Here is a 27159-nt window from a genome sequence, read left to right as displayed (position 1 = left end):
CGGGACAGATACATGGCTGAAAAAGTTATGTGAACTTCAAAAAGGTGTCAATCCCGAGACTCTGTAACTCCCATTAAAACCTCTAAGGTCTGTTTAGCTAACTCCGCCCTTCATCAGCACAGTACAGGAGGTTAGGTTTCATCTAACTCTCCGTCAAAAGGGGTTAAAAATGGGGGCGTGGCTGCTTTAACTGGCACACCGGATGGTACAAACAGATGCAGCCAATAGGTAGGCGATCATAACATCACTCGGGCCAAGAGAGGACTGGACGATGTTATGAAACAAAAGATGGCTACATCCATCTTTAATATACAAGCTATGAGAGAAGCAAACTGTTCAAGCCTATCCTAGCAGTCATCAGTCTATTGCAGGGCCAGACAATCGAAACAGACAACCATTTCTGCTCATATTCACACCCACGGTCAATTTAGCGTATCCCCACGCCTGTGTTTTGACTGTGGGAGGAACCTAGATAACCACAGTCAAACTAGGCCCAGCAATGAATTTGTCTTCTGTGCTGTGGTCCATTCTGGGTCTATGAACAAATATCAGAAATTATTCTTTGGTCCCAGTTTGGATTTGTGTTTGCCTGAGAGCAGCAGATTCTGGTGGAAACAGCCCCAGCCTTCCAGTTATTAATAACAGGTACTGGAATATCCACTAAAACCCCACAATATCATGACAGAAGCGCGGGGAAAGGTTAGGTGAATATCCAGACCTTTCCCTCAGGAGTTGGCGAAGACAATGGGTCTTCGGCAACTCTGGGTCCTCCTGGATGTGTTTGAAAATGGTGACTTAGTCAATGTTTTGTCAACGATGTCTCCATGTAGTCAAAAATGATTATGTACTACTTTAAAAACAGTAAAAATAATAAGTCTTACAGCAGAGGTTTTGTGGTGAAAATTGTGTTGATTTTCAATAGTCGTAAAAGGATAACACTGGGGAGTGAACACACAGATGGAAATCATTAAAATTCAGAAACAGGATATCAGGACTTAATATCTGCTTCCTATAAGGTTTGGTCCAAAAATAGCAACTGTGCGCTCCCTAAATCCTCAGTTGTTACACTCTTGGGCCGATAATGGAGACCATATGGAGGGGCCTGACTCTGTGTGCAAATAGACATTTTTTACTATCAAGCTTTCTTTAGTCCACCAGGAAGATGTGACGGCCTGTTGCAGCAGCAGTTTAACAAAGAGGCAGATAACAAGAACGTCTGTCAACCATCAGCCTGGCAGATGAGTGGCAGAGGCAGGAAAGGCTCATTCCTTCCCATCTGTGACGCACCAAAATCAGGAGTGTATCTGCGGGTCACACAAAGAAGCTCAGGAATGAAGGACAGTTGTGTAGTGAGACGAGGGTTCAGGTGACGAACCGAGCAGTTGTTCGGATCTGATTGGAAGCCAGCGTGAATCGTTGCTAACTAGTGTCATCAGAGTCTCTCACGGCTTAGCTGTTTGTTTGCTTCACACGTACTGTAGCGTGTAGCACGTGCCAATACATTGGACGAGGCCTCGGACGCCTGCTTCATTAGTCACCCAGTTTCCACTGCCATCACCTTTGACTTGTTCCTGTTATTCTAATTGAGAGGAATGCCTTGCAAGCTGGTGCCCCAGATGAAATGTCGTGAGCGTGCCTCACCTATTCTTGATTTCAGTTAACCCCTTTTCAGACATACTGCTGCTCTTCTCAGAGGAGGAAGTAACTTTCAGCAAGCGTTACACAAGTGTGGAAGTGGCTGAACGAACGGGAATGAGGATTTTTGTACTGCTCTGTCATTCTCACGAGCTACTTGAAATGTTGTCAAGACCCAAAGTGAACTCAGTATCTTTTACGCTCTATCATTAAGGCCTCACACCTCATTGCATTTCAATTTCATTTGTGCCACTGTTGCCTAATAGATGCATCCTGTGCACTGAACGATATCAACAGACCTGTGGTGTATTTTGTCCAAAAAAAAAGAGAAATGGTCAATGGAGCCTAGGCAGCAGCTCGCAAGAATCCACCATTTACAAAGCAAATAAACAAGTGCAGAATATCAACTCTGGAGCACCCACCCAAACAAAATAGCTCTTCCACAAGGAAGAGGCTACAGGACAGTGTTTACAAAATCCTCATTAAGGAAGTTGTGAGATAACACGGTCATGTGCATCTCACAAAGTTGAAGGGAAAGCAGGCACGCACACACACATACACACACACACCAACTAAAAGACCATACGCACAGAAGCAATGCAGAGCCCACCATAGCATAGATAAGGGACAGAAAGAAAGAGCTGGCAACAGAGAGCAGAGCACAGAGGGAGACTGACAGAGCAGAGGACACAACAGAGATGAGTCGGACGGACAAAGACGAGCCTCGGCCACCCTGCCACCGGAACTACAGCGGCGTCGCAAAGGACATCAAAAGGTGTGCGTGAGAATAAATGCTGTGAGGTCTGGAAGACAGCATCAGGAATACACACGCAGAGAGGCTCACACTGGCCTGTGCAAGGGCCACCAACACTTTTCAGCTGAAAGAACTTTTTAGCCTGCAGATAAACTGATCTTTACCTAAATTAACCTCTGAATTAGAGATCTTTTTTTTCTTTTCTTTTTTTTCATGAACTCATCCAAAGACAACCCTAGAGGGCATAAATTAAATTGCTGCAGATTATTTCTCCCATGGCGAGCACTTGGGTCTCTCAACTGGGAACCATTTGCACCTCCAAGACCTTGTTCTTGACATACTCCATCCTGCTGCTTCAGGGGCCCCTCTGTGGAGAGACTAGCCCCATCTCCAGTGCCCGTCAGAGACAGCGTCCCGCTCCGGGTCTCGGAGACGGGCATGGAGGGGTTGTGGATTTATCGTTGCTGGAGCAGGACGGCAACAAGGATGTGCAAAACCTGCTGGAGAGCCTAAAAGAACAGTTTCTGCGTACTTTCAACCTCTCTGGCATGGGTCCTCCTTCCTTAGCTCCTGGAAGTACACGACAGGAGCCACCTGAATACATGATGGAGCTCTACAACCGCTTTGCTAATGACCACAGTGCCATGCCCACGGCAAATATCATCCGCAGCTTCAAAAACGAAGGTACGTCACTGCTCAGTATCTTGTTGATAATGTAGATTGAAGAAAAGAGATACTTTTTTCCCTCTGAATTATCCTAACCTTAAATTATGGTAAAGCTTTGCCTAAATGTTCTGACACACATCCAAACATTTTCATTTTTCCAAAACAAAACAGCCACAACAAGAAATCCTTTAATTTTCCTCTAAAGCACGGGGTTAGGAATAAGGGCTACTTGTCCTTAATGACGACCTTACAGGGTTAAATGCAAAGTTAATACGTGTAATGATTTTTCTTATCACTTCTTATTCTTATCACTGTGATCTGTAAGACTTGTGAAACTGGTCTCCTTTCAGATATGTACAAAGTTTAGTATTTGATTTAGTTCATGACACTGAAACTCTTCCTTAGTTTAAAAAGCCTTTTATTTCAAAATGTTATTTCTACTTTGACATGACGGTTTGGATTAAATTCAAACAGGAGTTCAAAGTTTCTCTGTCTTGAATAAGCAAGTTTATGTCTGAACCACTTTTTTTTCTCCTCGCCCAGATTCCTCTCCCAGTGCTGTTGGTGTGGGAGGAGTGAGGCGCCACCCTCTCCTCTTCAATGTGTCAGTCCCACATCATGAACGCATCACAGCTTCTGAGCTTCGCCTCTACACCCTAGTCCAGACCGATCGCCACCTCTATGCTGGTGTCGACCGCCGGGTAACTATCTACGAGCTGGTATCGCATGACGATAACGTGACGGATGCGAACGCTGCCAGAGGAGACGCATTCAGCGGAGGAGAGGAGCGGATAGAGTTGGTGGAACTGGCTTCGCGCCAGGTCTACGGCACCGATAACGGCTGGGAGGCGTTTGACCTCACTGCTGCTGTGCAGCGCTGGCATGGATCTGACGATGGAACCACACACAGGTTGGAGGTGCATATTGCCAGCATCGCCGATGATGGTAATGTTCAAGACGTGACAGAAGCCAACAAAGACAGCAGTCTGCCTCAAGGGGACATGAAGATTGACACGAGCCCAGAGAAAAAACACAAACCCCTGCTAATTGTTTTCTCCGATGATCAGAGCAGCGATCACCGCGATGACAGGCGGGAACTGAATGAGATGATCGACCACGAAACCTCTAACATGGTCGTGCAGAATGACTTTGGGACTTGGGGGAGTGAAGAAAGTGAGCCAGATGAGGAAGACCTAATCCAAATGCGCTCCAATCTCATCTATGACTCGGCTTCTCGCATTCGCCGCAACGCCAAGGGAAACCACTGCAAGAAGCAGTCTCTGTACGTAGAGTTCAAGGACATTGGATGGGACAGTTGGATCCTTGCCCCCACTGGTTATGATGCCTTTGAGTGCAGTGGAATTTGTTCCTACCCACTGACAAAGCACGTCACACCCACCAAGCACGCCATCGTCCAGACACTGGTCAACATCAACAGCCCTCAGAAGGCAGCACGAGCGTGCTGTGTGCCCACCAAGCTGGACCCCATCTCCCTGCTGTACCTGGACGACACGGGGGTGGTCACCTACAAGTACAAGTATGAAGGCATGGTGGTGGCCGAGTGTGGCTGCAGATAATCCGGACTATCTTAGAAAGTCTACTGAAAGTCTTACGATAAGAGGAAGGACAAAATAACTAAAGAGAGGGAGATGAACTGAGAATGCAGATTCCTACAGTCTCTATAAGGGTTCCTCAGCAGGACTGAATGTGTTCAGTCACTATGCATGAAACTATAAGAACTCTCAAATGTGCAGCAAATATAATATCTTGTACCACGAGACACATTATTTCATCTTATACAGCAAAGGTGAATATGGACGTTGTTGTCAATAACGATGCACGTCCTCATACACGTAAGACTAGAAAGTCTCAAGATTTCCCAAAGAACCAAGCCCATCCTGCAGCCTGGTGGGAACTAGTGGGCCCGCTGCCCCCCTCCCTCTCCCCTTTCCCCTGACATCTGCCTTCCTCTCCACTTATCTCTAGCCTCCCCACTTGATGCAAACACTAATCAGCACTTCATGTGCCTCGGCGCAGTGAAATGACCTCCCCGAGGCAACCTGACAAGGCATGAACTCTCCAGGCCCACCGCCTGCCTCCTGTGGCCTCCTGATACGTGGGTACTGTGCTGAGGTCCCAGTGTCAGGGTTATCAATCCTAACCCCATTTCCCACTTCACATGCCTCTTTTCCACTCCCCCGAGCCTCAGTGATAACAAGGTGTTGTTGGTTGAGAACCATGTATGCCACCACTCAGCTTCGGAGAACTTAAAGCCGCTGTGAGAAGCTTTTGAGGTGATGCTTCGGGGGGAGTGAGGCAGGGGTGGGCCACATTCCTAGGCAACAAACATTCTTAACTAGCTTGTCTTGCTGACCTAGCACTGTGTGGACCCCCCCTCCACCCACCCACCCACAGACACACAAACTGGACATATCTCCAACTCCTTTGTTTTTCCCACTTTGATGGTAAATGTCTTTGTTGGAACATTACTGTGGAGTGGGGAAGCAGCTACACATCATCCATAGATGGATTCCCAAAGAAGATCATTATTTTCTTTTGTTAAAGGCCTTTTGATACCTCTGCTGCTTGTGTCAAATAAAAGACTATTTATTGTTCTAATTTATTGATTTTTATAACAGAGTAGAAAGCTATATATGTATAACTGTAAGTCAGCATAGAGATGTTTTTTGCAACCATGACAATGCATTTGCAGCACAAGTGAATTTTGTTGGGAAGAGAAATGCTAACAGTTTCTGAAAGAATAAAGAATAATTATTAAAAACAAATCCTGAATGAATCGTGTGCCTGAATCACTGATCCCTGCAGTTTCACCAAACTTGCACATCACCCGGGCCAGCAGTATCAGCTTGCAGGTCACAGTTCGTGCACCACAAGCAAACAAAGAACCATGGGAAAATAAGTTGTGGCCCCGCTAATGATTAAAACGGACGAGCTACTGCTCGCACTGACAGGTCGCAGGCCGCAGATAGCAATGATGGAAAACCTGTTCATAAAAAGCAAAAACAAACAAAAAAAAAGCAAAGAAATCTCTTTCTGCAGCTGCAGAGGTTTCTGTGAATGTCTGTGGGATTGCAATCGCAAGACTGGCTGTGATGTTGTTTTCACGCACCAATGCACACTGAAGATTTAAATAAAAGATGCAGTTCAGACCTGAAATGCTGAACTCTTTCTGTTCTTTCTGATTTGTTAATCATGTGGATCACAATAAAGTTCTATGAAAGGCACTTGTGCTCAGTTTGGGTAAATGATAGTGCTGTGCGATATTACTCATTTTTGGTATCTGATTCCAAGTAAACACAGGGCCAGTCTTGCTGGTACTGATACTTTTTACTTATAAAGGAAGCTTGTGTAGGGGAGATCAGTGTGTCATGGGTTACAACTTTGCAAATTCTGAGCACATTTTAATGGCCGCTCCAAACACATTTCAGCTTTTCATGTATTTTGAAACTGTTTTTTTGGAGACCTTTAATGCAAATGTGTCTGTCTGTAAAGCTCTTTGGATACATTTCTGTTTTTTGAAGGTATTATAAGTTATTTTTAAAAAGTAGACGTGACAGTCAACACAAAACGGTTCAAAGAGCATGTTTGAGGCATATTTTTTTGTGGACTACACAGAGGATTGAAACAAAGTATCGATCCTGTCGCAGTAGTATCAATCCACCACAACTAATGATATAGAGACTATCGATATTTGCATCAATCCGCCCACCTCTAGTAAATAAAACTGCTAAAGCTGCAGGAAATTAGGTCAAAGATGAAATATGGAGACTTAAATGTGTGAAGTGAACTATAGAAAGCTAGGAAAAGATTGGAGGCAAGCGACTATAAAATAAACGTAGTCACAAATGAATATTAAGAAAACGCACACACAACCTGTTTGTATCCTCTGTTAAAGGCCAAGCTAACTGTAGCCTAGCTGCCTGCACACTTGGTACAAAACCCAATGATTCTGATCACAAATACAGCAAATAAATGTGAGAAGTGTAATGTTTAAAATGCATCTTTTGAAATCATAGCATAGCTAAATTATTACAGTCCTATCGTTTTGCAATCCTTCCGCTGCCTTTCAGAATGTCGTATTTACAAAATAGCTGCGCTTGTTTTAAGTTGCTTTTGCCAAAAAGAAGAGGAAAAAAACTGTTTTGGCCACAGCCAGCTGATGACAAGTGCACCAAAATGTTTGAGAAGCAAACAACTCAGGCGCTGGATGGCCCCTCACGCAAGACGAGAGCAGAGGTCGGCTAAAAATGGCAACAAGAGAGCAGGAACCTCAATTACTGAGACAACAGGCGGCCTCAGCTATGCGAAGCTTGCTAATTGAATATTTACAGAACTATGGAAGAAATATGAATCTGGCCTTTGTCACTGAATGGCAAGCTTTCAGGGAATATGATGAAATGGGAAGTCTTTGGTTTGTGCTCCTTTGATAAGGACTACTGCAGAGCTCTTGTTGTTTCTCACTCTTGATTTGAAAGGATTTTATGAACTGTTACTTCATGTGGAGCATTCAGCCTACGTGCCAAGTTTAAGAGCCCACCTAACAAGTAAACATTCAGAGCAGTTCCCCGTGTACAGACGCTTCAAAGTGCTTCAGTAATTCTCCTCGGGCTTGACATCACGACGCCGACTGCTGGACCCCGACGTGCGTCCCGCTGTGAACGTGTGTTTTGGTGTGTGTCACCCACAGCTGAGTGACTCGCCCTAAACTCTGACGTCGGGTCTGTAATAAGGCCTGATTGTTTCCGTTTTGGATCACATGCTTATCGTTAAATCTCCTGGCTCCACCACCCAGCGCTCATCTCTTGCTGCTCTGTCCTCAAATCTTCTCAGGAAAAGCGCAGTTTTCCCAGGCACTGCATGATCATCATGAGCAACAGAAACAAAAAATCTCCTCCAAATGTTTAAGCACCTTTGAAACATTTGGGTCTGCTGTTGCGAAACTTCAGAGAGCCCATTGTAATGACAAAGTAATGAAAAACAGATGACTGCAGTAGTCCCAGCCAAGGATGACTTAGCAAATTCAGCTCGTTGAAAGTATTCACATGTCATTCTTCATTAAAGTAATGGCCCTCACTTTTCAAAGTTTCCAAAGAAATATATTAAAAGCTTCTTTGTTTTTGTTTTTTGGCATTTTTGCCTTTATTGGACAGTGAAGTGAAAGGAAAGTTGCGCAAAAAAGGGCTGTAGTTTGGACTGGAGCACGAGCCGATGCTCTTACCTGCTCACCCACTGAGCTAAGGTGGTGTAAAGTACCTGTTTGAAAGGTTTAATGTGACTGATACATGAGGTTGTTATCTTTCTGGGAATCTCTCACTTTAGACGGTGGGCCACATACAGCCCACTTTAATCCTAAATTGGTCAGATTAGTAAAACTCCCCTTTCTGTCACTGTAAAGACATTTAACTATACATTAAATCCCTATGATATCATAATACTGTACAAAAAAGGAACGCTGCAGTAATAGAGGCAGAACCCCAACAATCAGACAGCTCCTTGAAAACAAGCACTTGGCGACAGTGGAAAGGAAAAACTCCCTTTTAACAGGAAGAAACCACTGGCAGAACCAGGCTCACGGAGGGGCGGCCCCGAAAACAACTGAACTTGAGTAAATGTGTGAAAAAAAAACAACCAAACAAACAAAGGAAAGGTTCTGTCAAGTAGAAAAGCCATGAGAGCCTTCTTTATCAGGAGAAGAGGCTGTGAAAATACAGTCAGAAATTCCAAAATGTGTGCCCTTGTTCACATTTTCAAAGCTGCCGGTGGGCTAGATTGGAGTCTTTTTTGAAGGATTTGTGTCCTGAGGGCTTATGTTTGACCCCCTGCTCTATAAATTGTATTTGGCCCCTTAAACATGTCTTTTAAGCACATGTGCATGCAAGCTGTATGTGCCTCTTTTCTCTTGCCATCTTTGCCTGCCTTTGGACACGAGTCTTCCCGAGAACTTCCTTTATTTTCCCTTTGCCTCACTCCCATTGTTTTGATCTGTATTTTAGCTTCTTTGGAAGAGATTTCATCTTTACTATCAACACTGCTCTTGCTTGTGAATGACATGCTTGATTCATTATATAAGCAGTGCTCCTTCCAAAATCATAAACAGGCTCACCTACTTATACTTCTCATTACTGTTTGCAGCCCTTTCTTTTGCCATCCTGAAGATTGCAACACTGACTCTGCCTCCCTCTTGCTTGCCTGTAAACATGGTGTGTTACAGGCACTGTATTCTCTTAAGGCAAACTTGCGATAATGGGCCATAAATAATGGCTAGACTTAACACTGCTGTGAAATGCAAGAGTCTTGACAAACTCTCTATTTGTTATATGTAAAGGATCCTCAGGTAGCTGGTGACATGATGCCAGCTGAAAATTGCAACTGCAGAAACCATGGAAAAAACAGACCTTTCTTCTACAGTGGGGCAAAAAAGTATTTAGTCAGCCACCGATTGTGCAAGTTCCCCCACCTAAAATGATGACAGAGGTCAGTAATTTGCACCAGAGGTACACTTCAACTGTGAGAGACAGAATGTGAAAGAAAAAAAATCCATGAATCCACATGGTAGGATTTGTGAAGAATTTATTCGTAAATCAGGGTGGAAAATAAGTATTCGGTGCGTTGGTGGTTCTTTGTATCTGGGGGTGGGCGTCCGGGTACACACCGGCTCACTCCTTGGCGGCCGCTTGTCGGGGCCTGGGGCCTGGGGCTCGCTCGGGCCCCTTTGGAGGTGGGGTGCCCCCGGCCTCTCGGCCTGGGGCTCGGTCACTCAGGCACAGCTGGGGGCCGGCGGAGCTCACGGGCGCGTCACTGCAACTCCCCCTGACTTCTGCTCCGCGGCTGCTGGGCGAGCCCTCATCTGGGACTCTCCTCAGCTCTTACTGGGACAGTGGCGCGGCTGCCCCTCTGTTGGTCTTCCATGGTCTCTTGTATTCTGGGGGCCTCTGGATGTCTGGAGTTTTGATCTCCTCCATACCCACTTCACACCCTGGAGGACGGGGCTGTGGCCCCCCCACACTCCCTAGCAGATCATTACATGGAGAAACCTTTGGAATGCAAGCATGCTGATCCACACAGGTATGCACACATGGGTATTCACAGACACGGACTAAAGCTTTCTTGGCTGCTGCCTCAAAGCACACTGTGCGCTGTCTATCTTGCGTGCTGCACAATATCGTTTATTATTTAGTAAATATTGATATCTATGACTAGCTAGTTTATTGTGATGATGCTTTGTTTTCTCTATTATTATGTTGCTCTTTGTTGTTTGCTGTCTCCTCTGTTTGTTTTTTTTGTTTGTTTCTTTTTTTTCTCTCCATACAGGTGACCCAGGAGTTCTTTTTTTTTTTCTCTCTCTTCCCCCCCCTTCTCACCGTCTCTTCTCCCCTTTGGTTTTCTTTCTTTCTCTCCCCCTCTTTCTCTCATTCATTCCCCCTGTCCTATTTATTTAAAAAAAAAAAAAAAAAAAAAAAAAAAAAAAAAACATAAATACCAGCAGCCCACCCAAATCTTAAATCTTCATTCTAATCAAAAGAAAGAAAGTGATGTATTTTCCTGAAAAGTTTATTCAAAAACATAAACAACACAGGCTGTTGGTTATCAGTTGTTAATGTTATCTAGCCATATCACACAAACTTCAATGAAAGAACATTAAATTTAGGTCAGAATAATGAGTAACATCATAAACCAAACACCTGATATTAGCAGTTTTAATTTACTTTTACATAAATAAATAAATGTATATAAATCTAAAAAAAAAAAAAAAAAAAAAAAAAAAAGGAAAATAAGTATTTGGTCAATAACAAAAATACAACTCAATACTTTGTAACATAACCTTTGTTGTCAATAACAGAGGTCAAACGTTTACTATAGGTCTTTACCAGGTTTGCACACACAGTAGCTGGTATTTTGGCCCATTCCTCCATGCAGATCTTCTCGAGAGCAGTGATGTTTTGGGGCTGTCGCCGAGCAACACGGACTTTCAACTCCCGCCACAGATTTTCTATGGGGTTGAGGTCTGGAGACTGGCTAGGCCACTCCAGGACTTTCAAATGCTTCTTACGGAGCCACTCCTTTGTTGCCCGGGCGGTGTGTTTTGGATCATTGTCATGTTGGAAGACCCAGCCTCGTTTCATCTTCAAAGTTCTCACTGATGGAAGGAGGTTTTGGCTCAAAATCTCACGATACATGGCCCCATTCATTCTGTCCTTAACACGGATCAGTCGTCCTGTCCCCTTGGCAGAAAAACAGCCCCATAGCATGATGTTTCCACCCCCATGCTTCACAGTAGGTATGGTGTTCTTGGGATGCAACTCAGTATTCTTCTTCCTCCAAACACGACGAGTTGAGTTTATACCAAAAAGTTCTACTTTGGTTTCATCTGACCACATGACATTCTCCCAATCCTCTGCTGTATCATCCATGTGCTCTCTGGCAAACTTCAGACGGGCCTGGACATGCACTGGCTTCAGCAGCGGAACACGTCTGGCACTGCGGGATTTGATTCCCTGCCGTTGTAGTGTGTTACTGATAGTGACCTTTGTTACTTTGGTCCCAGCTCTCTGCAGGTCATTCACCAGGTCCCCCCGTGTGGTTCTGGGATCTTTGCTCACCGTTCTCATCATCATTTTGACCCCACGGGATGAGATCTTGCGTGGAGCCCCAGATCGAGGGAGATTATCAGTGGTCTTGTATGTCTTCCATTTTCTGATGATTGCTCCCACAGTTGATTTTTTTCACACCAAGCTGCTTGCCTATTGTAGATTCACTCTTCCCAGTCTGGTGCAGGTCTACAATACTTTTCCTGGTGTCCTTCGAAAGCTCTTTGGTCTTGGCCATGGCGGAGTTTGGAGTCTGACTGTTTGAGGCTGTGGACAGGTGTCTTTTATACAGATGATGAGTTCAAACAGGTGCCATTCATACAGGTAACGAGTGGGGGACAGAAAAGCTTCTTACAGAAGACGTTACAGGTCTGTGAGAGCCAGAGATTTTCCTTGTTTGAGGTGACCAAATACTTATTTTCCACCCTAATTTACGAATAAATTCTTTACAAATCCTACCATGTGGATTCATGGATTTTTTTTTCACATTCTGTCTCTCACAGTTGAAGTGTACCTCTGGTGCAAATTACTGACCTCTGTCATCATTTTAAGTGGGGGAACTTGCACAATCGGTGGCTGACTAAATACTTTTTTGCCCCACTGTAGGCACCAAGGAACCGTGTTAGCAGAGCATATAACTGATTACTGAAAGGCTCAAAATGTGCTATACAAATGACTAACCGCAGCAGCACGGTGGAAACATGAGCCTGAGGCAAAAAAACCCGGTCTGTGTCCTGCTTTCATTCACTACAGCAGTCGGGCAGATTTCCAACACAACTTTACAATCACTCATAAACAGGCCCTGAATGTAACAGGAAAAATAAAATATATAGGTGTCTAACTAAGCCTACTTAAAATATATACCTTTTCCTCACAAAATAGCTGATCTGTCTAAAGATTTTCAGTCTAAATGCATTTAGAGTTCAAAAAAAAAAGCTTGCACTTGAATTTGCTCTGCCTGGACTGGTTTACTTGTTTCAGTTTAGTTTTTAATTAAGTTTTCTGTTTTGGATGTGGGGGATCTGAAATGTGTCCAGATCTCCTCGCCGTGATTGTTATCCGCTGTACAATAACAATATACTGGCCACATTAAAAAGCCCGAGCTTAAAATATTAAACTGATGAACTGTAAAATGAGATTCACTGTACTGGGTTGTATAAACAGGTCTTTGTTTCGGATTCACTCCTCCAAAGTAACAAAGTCACTCTGAGTTTATGAGAATATGTGGGGGTGGGGGTGGGGTGCATTTTCAGTTGCATGAAACATGTCTCGCTTCAGCATAACTACAATGGCTCATTGTTTTTTTCCCCAAGGTAAAGGTGATCTGATTTCCTGTCCATAGCTCAGTTTATAAGTTCTGAAACAAGCCAGCAGGGGGCAGGCTCCTCTTGTTGCATAAAGACTTGTAGTTGCATGGCACAGTGTCTGTAAACAGTCTTTGGCTCCATTGCTCTGTAACCAGAGCAAATGCTTTCTTGATGACTTTACTGACCCAGCTCATTTTGTATGTGATTGAGTCATAAAGAAGGATGAATCAGGGTACACCGGCTGGAGCAGTCAGCATCCGGTGGTGCTTAGTTTCACAATCAGCTCCAGTCTCTGACAGTCCCTGAAAGCTCTGGCGACAAAGGTGAAAATGCTGGGGGTCTTCACTTACAGCCTACGATACAGTGGTTACATACATAAGGTATCAGTTGTGATTGTATTGTATTATTGATTGCGACATGTGTAGTAATAAATGAGCGAATAGTGAGATTACACGTTAACATCAGCCAAAAGATAACATCCTTCATTGAATCTGAGAAAAAAAAAATGCAACAGGCTTGTCACTGTGGACGTGAATTCAGCACCGATGCGCGATACGTCCCAAAGAGGTGGTCCCAGTGCGTGAAGAGAGGGGCGTAATTTATGATTTGCAAACTGTGGTGTGCGTGGTGGTGGGGGGCTCCTCCCAGACAGGGCAGCAGTCTGTGCAGAGCCCAGGGCAGGTCGTAGCCGCAGTGGTCCTCCACGGCAAGCCAGGTGTTGATGAGGTGGAAGAGGGCCTCGCTGAGAGGGTGACATCCCACCATCCAGGCGCTGCTCAGAGACAGCAACAGTAGAGACAACAGCTCGGCCGAGCTGCAGTCCTGAGCTGCCAGAGCGAAGGGAGTGTGGTGCTGGTGGTGCATCTGGTGGATGTTGCGGTACAGCCAGGAAACTCTAAGGATGAAAACCCACACACCGATTATGGTTACAGTGGTGCTGTAATGGAAAATTACTGGAAAGCAGTGGCGGAGCGGGGGGGTGGGGGGGTGGCATGCTGGGCTTAAGCCCGGGTTGTTTTGTCAGAAGCCCGGGGTCTTTTGGAGTGTAATTTTTTCATAGTTAGATGCCTGGCTGACAACTGTATAAAGCAAAAAAATACGCACAATATTCAAAGCACATAGTGCACACATAGTGCACACTGTGCACTATGTGAATTTACGACTGTGCGTAAATCCCCCCTAATATTAGTATGATCCGAGCTCAGGCACTAAGCGGGGAGCTGCTGCCTGCGAGTGCGCTGTTGGAGAAACAGAGCCAGGCAGACAGAGGAGAACTGAAGTTTGACCAGGTACCAAAGCAAATCATTCATCCTGTACAAATAATGTAAATATGACGGTGTATCACGAAAGATTGATGTTAAACTGATCACTTGACCCATATTACGTTACTTGCTCTTCAAGTGAATCAACAAATGGCGAAATGAAAAGCCGAACAACAACAATGCTGTTTCTTTAGAGAGTCTTAGCTTACACGTGTGTTTATTTCATATTTTCAGTTGTTACCCTCCACGACTAAATAAATCGGTTTCAGTAATGTACTGATATACAAGAATGGAGATAAGGAGCTTCTTTCAAAGAAAAAACTCAGGTAGTATTTTATATATTATGCTTTGTATGTTGTTCAGTATATTTCTATGCAAAACAAGAGGAACTTCAATACACAGCAGTATATCCACAGTTGAAACCAGATATTTACATACACTTTATGGAAAATACAAGAACATTTTTTTTACTGTACAACATCAATTTAGAGTAAACTTGTTTTGTTTTGGATAAATAAATATTGAAATATCTTTTGGATTAGTTAAATGTCAGAATAAAGAGAGACAGAGCTGTCTATTTTTTTATCACTTTCATCAAATTTAAGAGTACATATACACTAAGTTTATTGTTAATTAACAAGAAAACTCCAGACGATTCCATTCTGAGCTGAAGAAGCTTCTGATAGGTTAGTAGAGTCCATGTGAGTAAATTGGTGGCACAGCTGTGGATGCATATAAGGCAAAACACAGAGCCTGTTTCTTTGACATGGGAAAATCAAGAGATGTCAACCAAAACACCAGAAAAAGAACTGTGGAGCTCCATAAGTGTGGCTCAGTTTGAATACAATTTGGTGCCATTTGCAATTAAGAAATACAGATAGTTTCTCTCTTTACTCTTAAAGTTAACAAATATGTTTTTTATATTTATCAATCTAAAAAAAATTAACATTTAGTCTGATTTGAGGTTACAATTAAAAAAGTGTTTGTGTTTTGATCTGAAGAGTACATAAATATCTGGTTTCAACTGTATATTTGATGATTGTCAGCACAAAGAGGGAGAGAGAGGAACAGAGAGGGAGAGAGAGGAGAATGAGGACAGAACAGAGGTGGAACACGAGCAGGTGAGACACACGTGTTAGTCAAATGGTTGTTTACAAAAAGTATCACCGTATCATAGGTCCTCATGTATCTCGTACCTAGTGTTTCTTTTTAGGTTTGCTATTTTTCAAATTCTACATTTATTAAGTTATGCAGGCTTGTTTGCACAACAAGGCTAAATAATTATATAAACTTTTCTCAATCTAAATAGTGGACTTTGGTAGAATTAAAAAATAAGTGTAGTGCGGGTCTATGAAGATTTTTAGTGCTACTATCATCTAGTTCTGATTGTGGTTCTGTCTTAGTTAAGTCCTCAGTAGTCCTGATTTTGAACTGTTGTAGTCCTGTTTTAATGCCGGATCAGTTCTGGGTCTGGTTGAATTGGGGTTTAGTCCTCGTGTCTTGATGCAGCCCTGATTTTGTTCTGCCTTGCTGCTTAATTAAAAAACTAGTTTAAGGTGTCCTGCACATGTGATATATATTTTTCCCTATATGAAGTCATTTCTTTTTGAACAAAACTCAAAACAGAGCCAATTAATCTTTCAGTCATTTCTACCCCCCCCCCCCCCCCCCCCCAAAAAAAAAAAAAAAAATCCCACATGCATACTACCCTTTAGGGCTAAGCCCCTGGTGTTTCAAATGTCTGGCTCCGCCTCTGCTGGAAAGTTCTCAGAAGTCAGAATTATATAATATCTACAGACAAAAACAGAAAACGAGTGCTACTGGTACTTTAACTGGCACTGTTAGAGCCAGTGTTACAGCTATTAGCCGCACAAGTGATTTATCAAGGGCAAAGATCAGGAACCCAACACTGATTTTATATTGGAATGATGTGAATAAAGATACTGTTACTGGGAAGCTGGAGTTCATGCTTGACACTTCTGGCGAAGTGGTTTACATTCTTTCTAACGCAAGAAAATCCTTTGTAGGACAAAAAAACCGAAATCAGTCCTTAAAATGTACATGCGTAACAAGTATCAGCAGCGGACTCTCTTGTTTTCTCTCTGGTCTGCTGTTTAAAAGGTCAGAAAATAGAGCAAGTGCAATCATATAAATATCTCAGGACCGTAATAAACGTAAAACTGAATTGTGATTAAAATTGCAAATCGGTCTGCAAAAAGGGTCACCAGCACCTTTACTGCCTCAGGAAACTTGCTCGTTTCCACATTGAACAATTTGAACTTTGTTTTATCGTTCTTTTATTGAGTCCGTTTTATCTTTTGTTTGGTGCCATGGTTCGGTCAGACCTCTGTTACAGAGGAAAACTCACTGAATCAGATAGTGAGATGGTCCAGTCGTCTGATAGGTGAGTCACAGCCATGTTTAGCCTCCCTGTACTCTAAACAGGTAAGGATGGCTTTATCAATTATTAAAAATGGTTCCCGTCCTCTATAGGGTGAATTTTCAGCTTCTTCCCTCGGGACGGAGCTGTTATGTTTTATTTGATTCTTGTCTAATAAAAAAAAAACATGTGTCTGTCAGGTTACAATAGGTGTGTGTGTTTTGTGAAGGGATGCCAAATGTTATCATTTCTGTGTAAAGCACATTTCAAAAATAATTAAAGCGTTAAGCAGCAGCAGACTGGTGCAGACAAACCCTCAGGACCTCACAAGCAGCCCGCTGGACCGAATGTCTTCTTTTAAACCCGGGTTCATGTTGGGGGAGGAAGGAAGCCCAACAAATGCGCGTGCTGCTCACCTGTGCATGACGTAGTGCCACATGAAGAAGAGCATGTCAAAAAGCAGCAGGCATGCCACCACCTCCACGCAGAGCTGCCAGCAGCTGGGGGCCACATCAGGTAACTTGAGGTTTATTAGGGTGTTGAAGAGCGCAGTGACGGGCAGGACCACGGTCACGTATTTATACAAAACCCTGCAGAAACACTCTAACCATCGGCTCAGAGACGGCGGCGGACCCGAGCCCGCGGTCATCCTCCATGACCGAACCCGCTGACAGACGCTCCCCAGCGCATCCAGCGCGAGGAAAGGTACGCAGAGCAGCACGTGCGCCAGGAACGCAAAAGACGCGGGCAGGAACGGTGAGCGGAGCACGTCCTCCTGTCCGCTCTTCACATACTCCCACAGCCCCAGGAGGACAGGCGCCTGTGCCTCTCCATACTCAGTGCAGGGTACGACCATCACGACCTTCTAACCATAGTCTCGTCCTCTACATCCTCTCATGCGTGCGGCCGTTTTGACCAGATGCTCTAAAAGGATCTGTATCCTCCTTTAAATGTTTTTCTTCCCGGAGAAGTAACTTAGAGCTGCTCCACAGGGAGAGACACGATGCTGTGGGTGGAGCTTCGTTTCTTGTGAAAAGGTGAAGTAAATCCTCAGATTTCAGTGCTGGGATTAAAGGGGAATTCTGAGACAGGACTGTCACTTTTTCTTTTTTTTCCCAGCCATCCACTCCTCCGATGACGCCCGCTGCGGTGGCTGCTGGTGGCTTCACTGTGCGCACATGGCTCTCAGGGTCTATAAATGTGCACCGACAGGAATAAAAACGATTTATTTTCTTGTTTTTCCTTTTTTCATACCTTCTCAAGAGCGTGTTCTCGTTACGCATATTTAGACTTGAGGTGCTTTATGTAACGGTGGAATGTGATTTTGATTTAACATATGTGTTATTCTGGGCTTGTTCAAAATCACTACCCTTTCAGCTTGTTCGTGGCCAAAAGTGGCCACCAACAGATTAGGTCTGTAATTTTTATTATTTTTATGTTTTGTTTTGTTTTTTGCCATTTTTTCTGCATAAAGCTTTTAAGTAACTTCATTTCTTTTTTAAATTCAATTCAATTCAATTCAATTCAATTCAATTCAATTCAATTTTATTTATATAGCGCCAAATCACAACAAAAGTCGCCTCAAGGCGCTTCATAGATACAGAGAAAAACCCAACAATCATATGACCCCCTATGAGCAAGCACTTTGGCGACAGTGGGAAGGAAAAACTCCCTTTTAACAGGAAGAAACCTCCGGCAGAACCAGGCTCAGGGAGGGGCGGGGCCATCTGCTGCGACCGGTTGGGGTGAGAGAAGGAAGACAGGATAGAAGACATGCTGTGGAAGAGAGACAGAGGTTAATAACAGATATGATTCAATGCAGAGAGGTCTGTTAACACATAGTGAGTGAGAAAGGTGACTGGAAAGGAAAAACTCAATGCATCATGGGAATCCCCGGCAGCCTACGTCTATTGCAGCATAACTAAGGGAGGATTCAGGGTCACCTGGTCCAGCCCTAACTATATGCTTTAGCAAAAAGGAAAGTTTGAAGCCTAATCTTAAAAGTAGAGATAGTGTCTGTCTCCCGAATCCAAACTGGAAGCTGGTTCCACAGAAGAGGGGCCTGAAAACTAAAGGCTCTGCCTCCCATTCTACTTTTAATTACTCTAGGAACAACAAGTAGGCCTGCAGAGCGAGAGCGAAGTGCTCTAATAGGGTGATATGGTACTACAAGGTCATTAAGATAAGATGGGGCCTGATTATTTAAGACCTTCTATGTGAGGAGCAGGATTTTGAATTCAATTCTGGATTTAACAGGAAGCCAATGAAGGGAAGCCAAAACAGGAGAAATATGCTCTCTCTTTCTAGTCCCTGTCAGGACTCTTGCTGCAGCATTTTGGATTAGCTGAAGGCTTTTCAGTGAGTTTTTTGGACTTCCTGATAATAATGAATTACAGTCGTCCAGCCTGGAAGTAATAAATGCATGAACTAGTTTTTCAGCGTCACTCTGAGCCAGGATATTTCTAATTTTAGAGATGTTGCGAAAATGGAGGAAAGCAGTCTTACATATTTGTTTAATATGTGCGTTGAAGGACATGTCCTGGTCAAAAATGACTCCAAAGTTCCTCACAGCGTTACTGGAGGCCAAGGTAATGCCATCCAGAGTAAGAATCTGCTTAGATACCATATTTCTAGGCTTTTCAGGGCCGAGTACAATAACCTCAGTTTTATCTGAATTAAGAAGCAGAAAGTTAGCGGCCATCCAGGTCTTTATGTCTTTAAGACATTCCTGCAGTTTAACTAATTGGTGTGTGTTAGCTGGCTTCATGGATAGATAGAGCTGTGTGTCATCTGCATAGCAGTGAGAATGTATGCTATGTCTTCTAATGATACTGCCTAAGGGAAGCATGTATAATGTAAACAGAATTGGTCCTAGCACTGAACCCTGTGGAACTCCATAATTAACCTCAGTGTGTGAAGAGGACTCTCCATTTACATGCACAAACTGGAGTCTATTAGATAGATATGATACAAACCACTGCAGTGCAGTACCTGTAATACCTACAGCATGTTCTAATCGCTCTATTAGAATATTATGGTCAACAGTATCGAATGCTGCACTGAGGTCTAGCAGGACAAGCACAGAGATGAGTCCACTGTCAGAGGCCATAAGAAGATCATTTGTAACCTTCACTAAAGCTGTTTCTGTGCTGTGATGAGCTCTGAAACCTGACTGAAACTCTTCAAATAAGCCATTCCTCTGCAGATGATCTGTTAGCTGTTTGACAACTACTCTTTCAAGGATGTTTGATATGAAAGGAAGGTTGGAGATTGGCCTATAATTAGCTAAGACTGCTGGGTCTAGAGATGGCTTTTTGAGTAAAGGTTTAACTACAGCCAGCTTGAAGGCCTGTGGTACATAGCCGATCATTAGAGATAGGTTGATCATATTTAAGATCGAAGAATTAATTAATGGCAGGACTTCTTTGAGCAGTTTTGTAGGAATGGGGTCTAAAAGACACGTTGATGGTTTGGAGGAAGTAATTATTGAAGTTAACACAGAAAGATCAATTGGAGAAAAAGAGTCTAACTTAACATCAATGGTACTAAGAGTAGCTGTAGATAATATTACATCTGTGGGATGATTATTGGTAATTTTTTCTCTAATGATAAAAATTTTATTTGTGAAGAAGTTCATGAAGTCATTACTAGTTAACGTTAAAGGGATGGTTGGCTCAAAAGAGCTCTGACTTTTTGTCAGCCTGGCTACAGTGCTGAAGAGCAACCTGGGGTTGTTCTTATTTTCTTCAATCAGTGATGAATAGTAAGATGTTCTGGCTTTGCGGAGGGCTTTCTTATAAAGCAGCAAACTATTTCTCCAGGCTAAATGATGATCTTCTAAATTTGTGACACGCCATTTCCTCTCCAGATTACGAGTCATCTGCTTTAGGGTACGTGTTTGAGAATTATACCACGGAGTCAGGTACTTCTGATTTGAGGCCTTAGTTTTCACAGGAGCTACAGTATCCAGAGTCGTACGTAGTGAGGAGGTGAAATTATTAACAAGATGATCGACCTCTGTTGGGGTAGCGTTCAGATAGCTGCTCTGCTCTGTGTTGGTACAGGGCATTGAAGATGATAACAGTGAGTGGATTATATTCTTAAACTTAGTTACAGCACTTTCAGAAAGACATCTACTTTGATAAAGTCTACTCTCCACTGCTGTGTAATCAATTATTGTAAATGTAAATGTTATCAGGAAATGATCAGACAGGAGAGGGTTTTCAGGAAACACTGTTAAATGTTCAGTTTCTATGCCATATGTTAAAACAAGATCTAGAGTGTGATTAAAGTGGTGGGTGGGTTCTTTTACATTTTGAGAGAAGCCAATAGAGTCTAATAACAGATTAAATGCCATGTTGAGGCTGTCATTTTTAGCATCTACATGGATGTTAAAATCACCCACAATAATTATTTTATCTGAGCTCAGAACTAAATTAGATATAAAGTCTGAGAAATCAGACAGAAACTCTGTGTAAGGCCCAGGTGGACGATAGATGATAACAAGACTGGTTTCTGAGTTTCACAGCTGGGGTGGACGATGTTAAGCATCAGGCTTTCAAATGAATTAAAAGTCTGTCTTGGTCTTTCATTAATTAATAGGCTGGTGTGAAAAATTGCTGCCACACCTCCCCCTCGGCCTGTGCTTCGAGATTTCTGGTAGTTAGAATGACTCGGGGGTGTTGATTCATTTAAACTAACATAATCATCCTGCTGCAACCAGGTTTCCGTAAGGCAGAGTAAATCGATTTGTTGATCAATTATTAAGTCATGTACTAACAGAGACTTGGAGGAGAGAGACCTAATATTTAATAATCCACATTTCACTGTTTTACTCTTTGGTTCAGATGTGGATACTGTATTGTTCTTTCTTTGTGATTGTTTATGTTTAAGTTGTTTGTTGCTGGTTTTTAGTTTGTTTTTTGTCTTTTTGGAAGCTGACACAGTCTCTATGGAGATGGGTTTTTTTGGGGGGGGGGGGGTAGCAGGAGGAGAGAAGCTGCAGAGAGGCGTGTAAGACTATTTAACTCATTCACTGCCATTGACGGCTATAGACGTCAATGGCAGTGCATGAGTCAATGGGTTTAACTCATTCACTGCCAATGGCTGGCAGTGAATGAGTTAATAAATATAAAATAATTATTACTTTTTAAATTTTAACCCTTTAAACACCAGTTTGTTTGTCCATTGCACCAGCTGGAAGATAACCTCAAATCTCGCAATTTTATATAATTGCATTGCTACTGAAATTTCTTGTATTATTAATAGTAGAGTCTGGGGCATGTAATTGATTCTCATCAACATTGATTATAATGGATTGTTATTTTAGTGCAGAGAGAGCAAAAACATAAAAACTCCCTCTCAGCTTGTTCGTGGCCAAAAATGGCCACCCCTTGTTTACGTTTACAAAATGCTATAAAATTCATATATTAAGAAAAATTTCCACCTTTTTTTGAGTTGATTTTTTAGATTAGCATCAGTGCTGTTCATCAAGACCAAAATTTCAATTAAATCCATAATTGTAACCCTTTAAATACCAGTTAGATCACATAATTTTAATGATTTACATAGGGATAAAAGCATAAAATCCCCATTTTTTTTTTCTAAATAATACATGCAAACTGATTTATTTTCTAACCATGATGGAGGTTAGATGCATAGCAATAAGTAAAAGTATCAATGAGTTTTATGTATCTTTGGTTTTTTTTGCAGTAACAGAAAAACAAAAAAATCCCTCTCAGCTTGTTCGTGGCCAAAAATGGCCACCCCCTGTTTATTGTTTCCTGTTTCCCCTGTGCCAGTTTTCATTTGAGGAGTGACCAAGAGTTTGTCCTCGGAGCTCCTCCGTCAGTTGGAGTCTGAACCCCTTTCCCTTTTTTACTTCCTGAGAACTTCCAGTGTTGTCATCCAACATGCTACGTATTGCTTCATTCTGGTTCAGGCTCACATCTCCGCTTCATCTATAATCCTCCAATCCTCACACCTTTGCCTCCCGTGCAGGTTTGTAAGGGTGCACAGCAGCTAAAAGATCTCCTTTGTTATAAAAAAAGTCAAAAGTATATCTCAGGCTGCTAGTGCAGGGAACTGCATACAGGGTGACATCTGGTTTGATACCAGTGGGTACTGGATTGTAGAGCAGTCTCTCTTCAGTGGGACCCACATGGTTTTCCTTTCATGAGGGATCCACTCAGTCACCGGCTCCTCGGTCTCAGAAAATGCTCCTATGTTCTTTTCCATCAGCTGCTCGGCCTCCACCTCCATGCCCCCAAATCCCAATCCTCCCCCAAAGAAGAGGATTCACACACTGGCTAGTACTCATCTTAAGATAAGATAAGATAACTCTTTATTGTCATTGCACAGTCATACATAGTACAGTAGTACAATGAAATTGGAAAAACTGTCCTACGTCGGCACTACATATAACACAACACGACACGATATGACACATCACAACGTAACAAACAACACAACACAGTATATTAACTTAGTATAAAAAAGAAGAATAAGTGTATGTGTATTGCACACTGTTATTATTGCACATTAATTATTATTGCACCTTGTTATAAATATAAATATTATTGTTATCGTTTTAAACATTGTTACCTCCCCCTAAAAAGTCCAGGGAGGTATCCAGTCAGGTCAGCTATTTACATTGATCAGGGCTATTGCCCTGTTGTAAAAGCTGTCCTTGAGTCTATTTGTTCGGGACCTCAGCAGCCTGAACCTCCTGCCAGACGGCAGCAGCTTAAACACCCGGTGTCCTGGGTGTGTGCAGTCCCGTAGGATGCTGCGTGCCCTCTTGAGACAGCGAGTGCTGTACAGGTCCTTCAGGGAGGGAAGAGGATGTCCAATGATTTTTTGGGCCATGTTGATGACCCTCTGGAATGCCTTTCTGTGTGCTGTGGTGCAGCTGGAGAACCACACACCGATGCAATATGTCAGCACACTTTCAATGGAGCAGCGGTAGAAGACGGTCAGCAGCTCCTTCTTCAGGTCCATTTTTCTGAGGATTCTCAGAAAGTGGAGACGCTGTTGGGCCTTCTTTAAGACCGCAGAGGTGTTAGAGCTCCATTGGAGGTCTGTGTCTATGTGCACACCCAGAAACTTGAAACTGGAGACCCTTTCCACGCACTCCCCGTTGATGCTGACAGGCTGCAGCTCGGACTTCCTCCTTCTGAAGTCAACTACCAGTTCTTTTGTTTTGGTGGTATTGAGGTCCAGGTTGTTGTCTGCACACCAATCTGACAGCCTCTGAACTTCAGCTCTGTATGCAGTCTCATCTCCCTCTGAGATGAGCCCCACCACAGTGGTATCATCTGCAAACTTGATGACTGTGTTGTCTGGGTGGGAACTAACACAGTCATGTGTGTACAGAGTGTACAGTAGGGGACTCAGTACACAGCCTTGTGGAGAGCCTTCAGTGGTGATGCAGTCAGCCTCTTTGGAGATTGTCCCCTCATCTTCTGGAGAGGAAGTTTCTTCATCTTGGGCAGATGTCTCTTCTTCAAGGGCAGAGCACTGCTTGCTGTCCTTGCTCTCTGACCAGATCATATAGACAGTGCTTGAAGCAGTGATGACCTTCTTGCCATATTGCCAGAATAAATGATCTGGAAGCTGTTAGGCTTACTTAGAGCAGTAGCTCTGTCTGCACCTGCAGAAACTCCAGGACACGTTTACAAACAGTGTTTGTCGTTGTTTGTGCTGCAGCTGCAGCTTTGAACTCTACAAAGTGTCCTGTAATTAGGTTTCTTTTTTGGTTTTTGGTTTTTTAGAGTTATTTTGGGTATGGCATCTTTTTATGAAAAATACAAGAGTAAAAGTGCTTTTAACATGTGCTTCAAAGCTAAGTTTGACTGGGAACCTCAAAGCTCAATAGCCTGCATCCACAGAAATTCACTGCAGCCTATGTAATGTTTGATGCGTCATTATTTATTCCAGTCTACGTCAAAATTGTTTCATTATTTTGGTCCATTGGAGTGTGGTAAGCCATCAAATGCCGCTACTAGAAACTCGGAATATTACATGAAATTGCTTGCTTGGCCAAAAATGGGTAAATGATGTAATTTGGTAAAAAAAAAAAAAAAAACATTAAAAACTACAATTTTCATGTGTTGAGTTTAGAATAAAAGCAATTTTACCTAAACCGCATGTTATAGTACTGTCAATAACAAGGAATCAAAAAAGGTGGTTATAATGGGTTTCAATTGGCCAAAAATGGCCACGATAGAGTCAAGAGGAACAATTTGGTGTATAGTGAATATTATTGACATTATTAAAGGAGGGAAACCCTCACAAAAAACGGATAGAGCTGTGGAGCAGCCAAGGGAATAGACTGAATTAAAAATTACCTCACTAAAATATAATTTATTATACAAAAACAGTTAAAAATGTAAAAGGAATTAAAACAACCCTGGCCAGGGAAAACACACAATAAAAATCAATAAAACACAAACATTAAAAGTCCAGTGGCGTCCGCCACGGCGTAAAAGTCACTAAAAGTTAAAAATCCAGCCAATCAGAGCAGAAGGGGAAACCCGGCGGCGTCCTCGCCGTCCTATCAGTGTCTCTGCTTCGGCGTGCCCGGATGGGCAGAGCTCTTAATTCTGCCCGCCGCTTTCCTGTAGCACGCCAATCGGCACCAGCCCGTCTCGCCGTGGGAGGTAGGGCGCTGTCCCGCTGCCACTGATTCCCCACCGTAGCGTGATCTGGCCTCGTTGTTATTCCAGCAGCAGAACAGCTCCCTCCGCTTCTCTGCTCGCTGGCGTCGTATGCTCTCCCACGTATAAAGTAGTGATGGAGCTTTACTTAAACATTTCTTCAGCAAATCTACAACACAGAGGCTTCTTCACATTCACACTTTGTGACATAACAGCGGTCCTCTCCAAAGCAAGTGTTCCTCAAACAGTCCTTTGGAATTCAATTCAAAATACAAATCTGTGTATATAAAAGCCATTGTGACTTGTTTCTATGCTTTGATTCTTTTGGGGAAAGAAAATAAAAAGAGAAGGAAAATAAAAGGGAAAAAGAGCCTGCATTTTAAAGCCTCATTAGTGTGGTTCCCATGTAATTCACCCCCGCCTCATCGAGCAACTAAATGTCACTCCTTTCTCCTTCCCTGGAACTTACACAAAACTTGATTTTTATTCTAGAAGACTCTTTAACCCTCCGCTGCATAGCGTTGCCCTGAGGCAACAAACCACATGTTCATGCCTTACACTGGCCCTTCAAAAAACAAAACAAAACAACCTTTTTTTTTTTTCTTCAAATAATGCTACCGGGCACATCTCTTTCCAATAAAATGATGAGTTGAAGGTGGTGTGACTTTCTGCAAGCTGCACTACGAGCGACATCTCCATTAGGAGGCAAGATAAAGATCACAATTTTACATGTTTATAGTGAAATAAATGTATATAAAAATACTTGTATGTGCATGAATATGTTAAGAAGCATATTTGAATGTTTGTTCTACTTTTTAAAATGTATTTATACAGCAAAACTGTTAATTTTCATTCGTTGCCTCAAGGCAACACTGTGCAGTTAGCCTATTTTTTTTCAGGCAATATAATGCATCTGCATATGTGTGTAGAGATGTGTTTGGGTGTATTTATATAATCATAGTCAATGTTTTTTACTTTACAATCTACTCATAATTACAGGACATGAATGTAAAAACCTTTTATGGAAGGAAACTGCACTTTCTGTCCTCAGAAAGTGAGGGCAGTGAGCTTTCAGGGAGTGACAGTGAAGTAGTGGATCCCTGAATCAGGTTTGAGGGACACTTAGGAGCTCAGGGGTCAGTTGGTAAAGTAACTGTGTCTGTGGTCGTGTATTACTTATTGTTGTTGGGGCACAAATTTGTTTACACACTCACATTGTGCGGTCTCGCAAATTGTAACACAGCAAAATCTCCAGTGTTAAATTAACACTAGAGAGTGTCTATATGGGTCCACTCCTCTGAGTGTTAAATACAACACTGTTGAGTGTTAAATGAACACTTTTGACAGTGTTATATTTTTAAAAGTAACCTAGTCACTTTTGAAGATTAACAATGACTGACACTGAGCAGTGCTGAAAATAACTCAAAATGTTAGAAATATTCCAGTTGTGATGGGAAGGGCCAGGATAAGTCTCCAGGAAATGAATGTAAGTTAATGTAATGTCCCCAAAAGGGATGGAAACACAACATGTGTGTGTGTGTTTGCGCACGATCATGGGGTTAGGGTCAAATGTTTGATGTATTTTGTCAAATTGTGTCAAATGTTATGATTGATATATTATTAGGGGCCCTAAAGCTCCCCCAAAATAAGGAGAAATGTTTTTTTCCCAAAAAATTAAAAAGTCATGGAGTAGTAGGTTAAAAACAGTGAAAACAAACAAACAAACAAACACAAAAACAACAACAAACAAATCACATTTTAAGAGATTAGAGGAAACTTTATAGTGAAAACTCAAACTTCTTAAAAGAAACCGTCACCCAAATTTCAGCCCTGGGGCCAAATCTAAAACCAGTTTTAATATATAAATATATCAATCTTATACACTAAAC

The 27159-nt window shown here is 42.6% G+C and overlaps 2 protein-coding genes across 2 annotated transcripts; one reads left to right on the top strand and one right to left on the bottom strand.

The window, feature by feature from the left end:
• The first annotated feature begins 1929 nt into the window (after window positions 1-1929).
• On the top strand, window positions 1930-6208 carry bmp10 (bone morphogenetic protein 10). Its single transcript, XM_026187674.1, has 2 exons — window positions 1930-3073; window positions 3599-6208. The coding sequence occupies exons 1-2, from the start codon at window positions 2665-2667 to the stop codon at window positions 4630-4632; spliced, it is 1443 nt and encodes a 480-aa protein (XP_026043459.1). The 5' UTR covers window positions 1930-2664; the 3' UTR covers window positions 4633-6208.
• A 6014-nt stretch (window positions 6209-12222) lies between these two features.
• Window positions 12223-17797, bottom strand: ch25hl3 (cholesterol 25-hydroxylase like 3). The gene is made up of 2 exons (XM_026187775.1): window positions 17030-17797; window positions 12223-13866 (listed from the first exon to the last, which is right to left on the bottom strand). The coding sequence occupies exons 1-2, from the start codon at window positions 17467-17469 to the stop codon at window positions 13491-13493; spliced, it is 816 nt and encodes a 271-aa protein (XP_026043560.1). The 5' UTR covers window positions 17470-17797; the 3' UTR covers window positions 12223-13490.
• Between the last annotated feature and the right edge of the window lie 9362 nt (window positions 17798-27159).

This window comes from Astatotilapia calliptera, chromosome 12 (assembly GCF_900246225.1).
Source record: "Astatotilapia calliptera chromosome 12, fAstCal1.2, whole genome shotgun sequence".
Classification (NCBI taxonomy): domain Eukaryota; kingdom Metazoa; phylum Chordata; class Actinopteri; order Cichliformes; family Cichlidae; genus Astatotilapia; species Astatotilapia calliptera.
The sequence above is the reverse complement of the archived record's forward strand: the minus strand, read 5'-3'. Positions and strand labels throughout refer to the sequence as shown.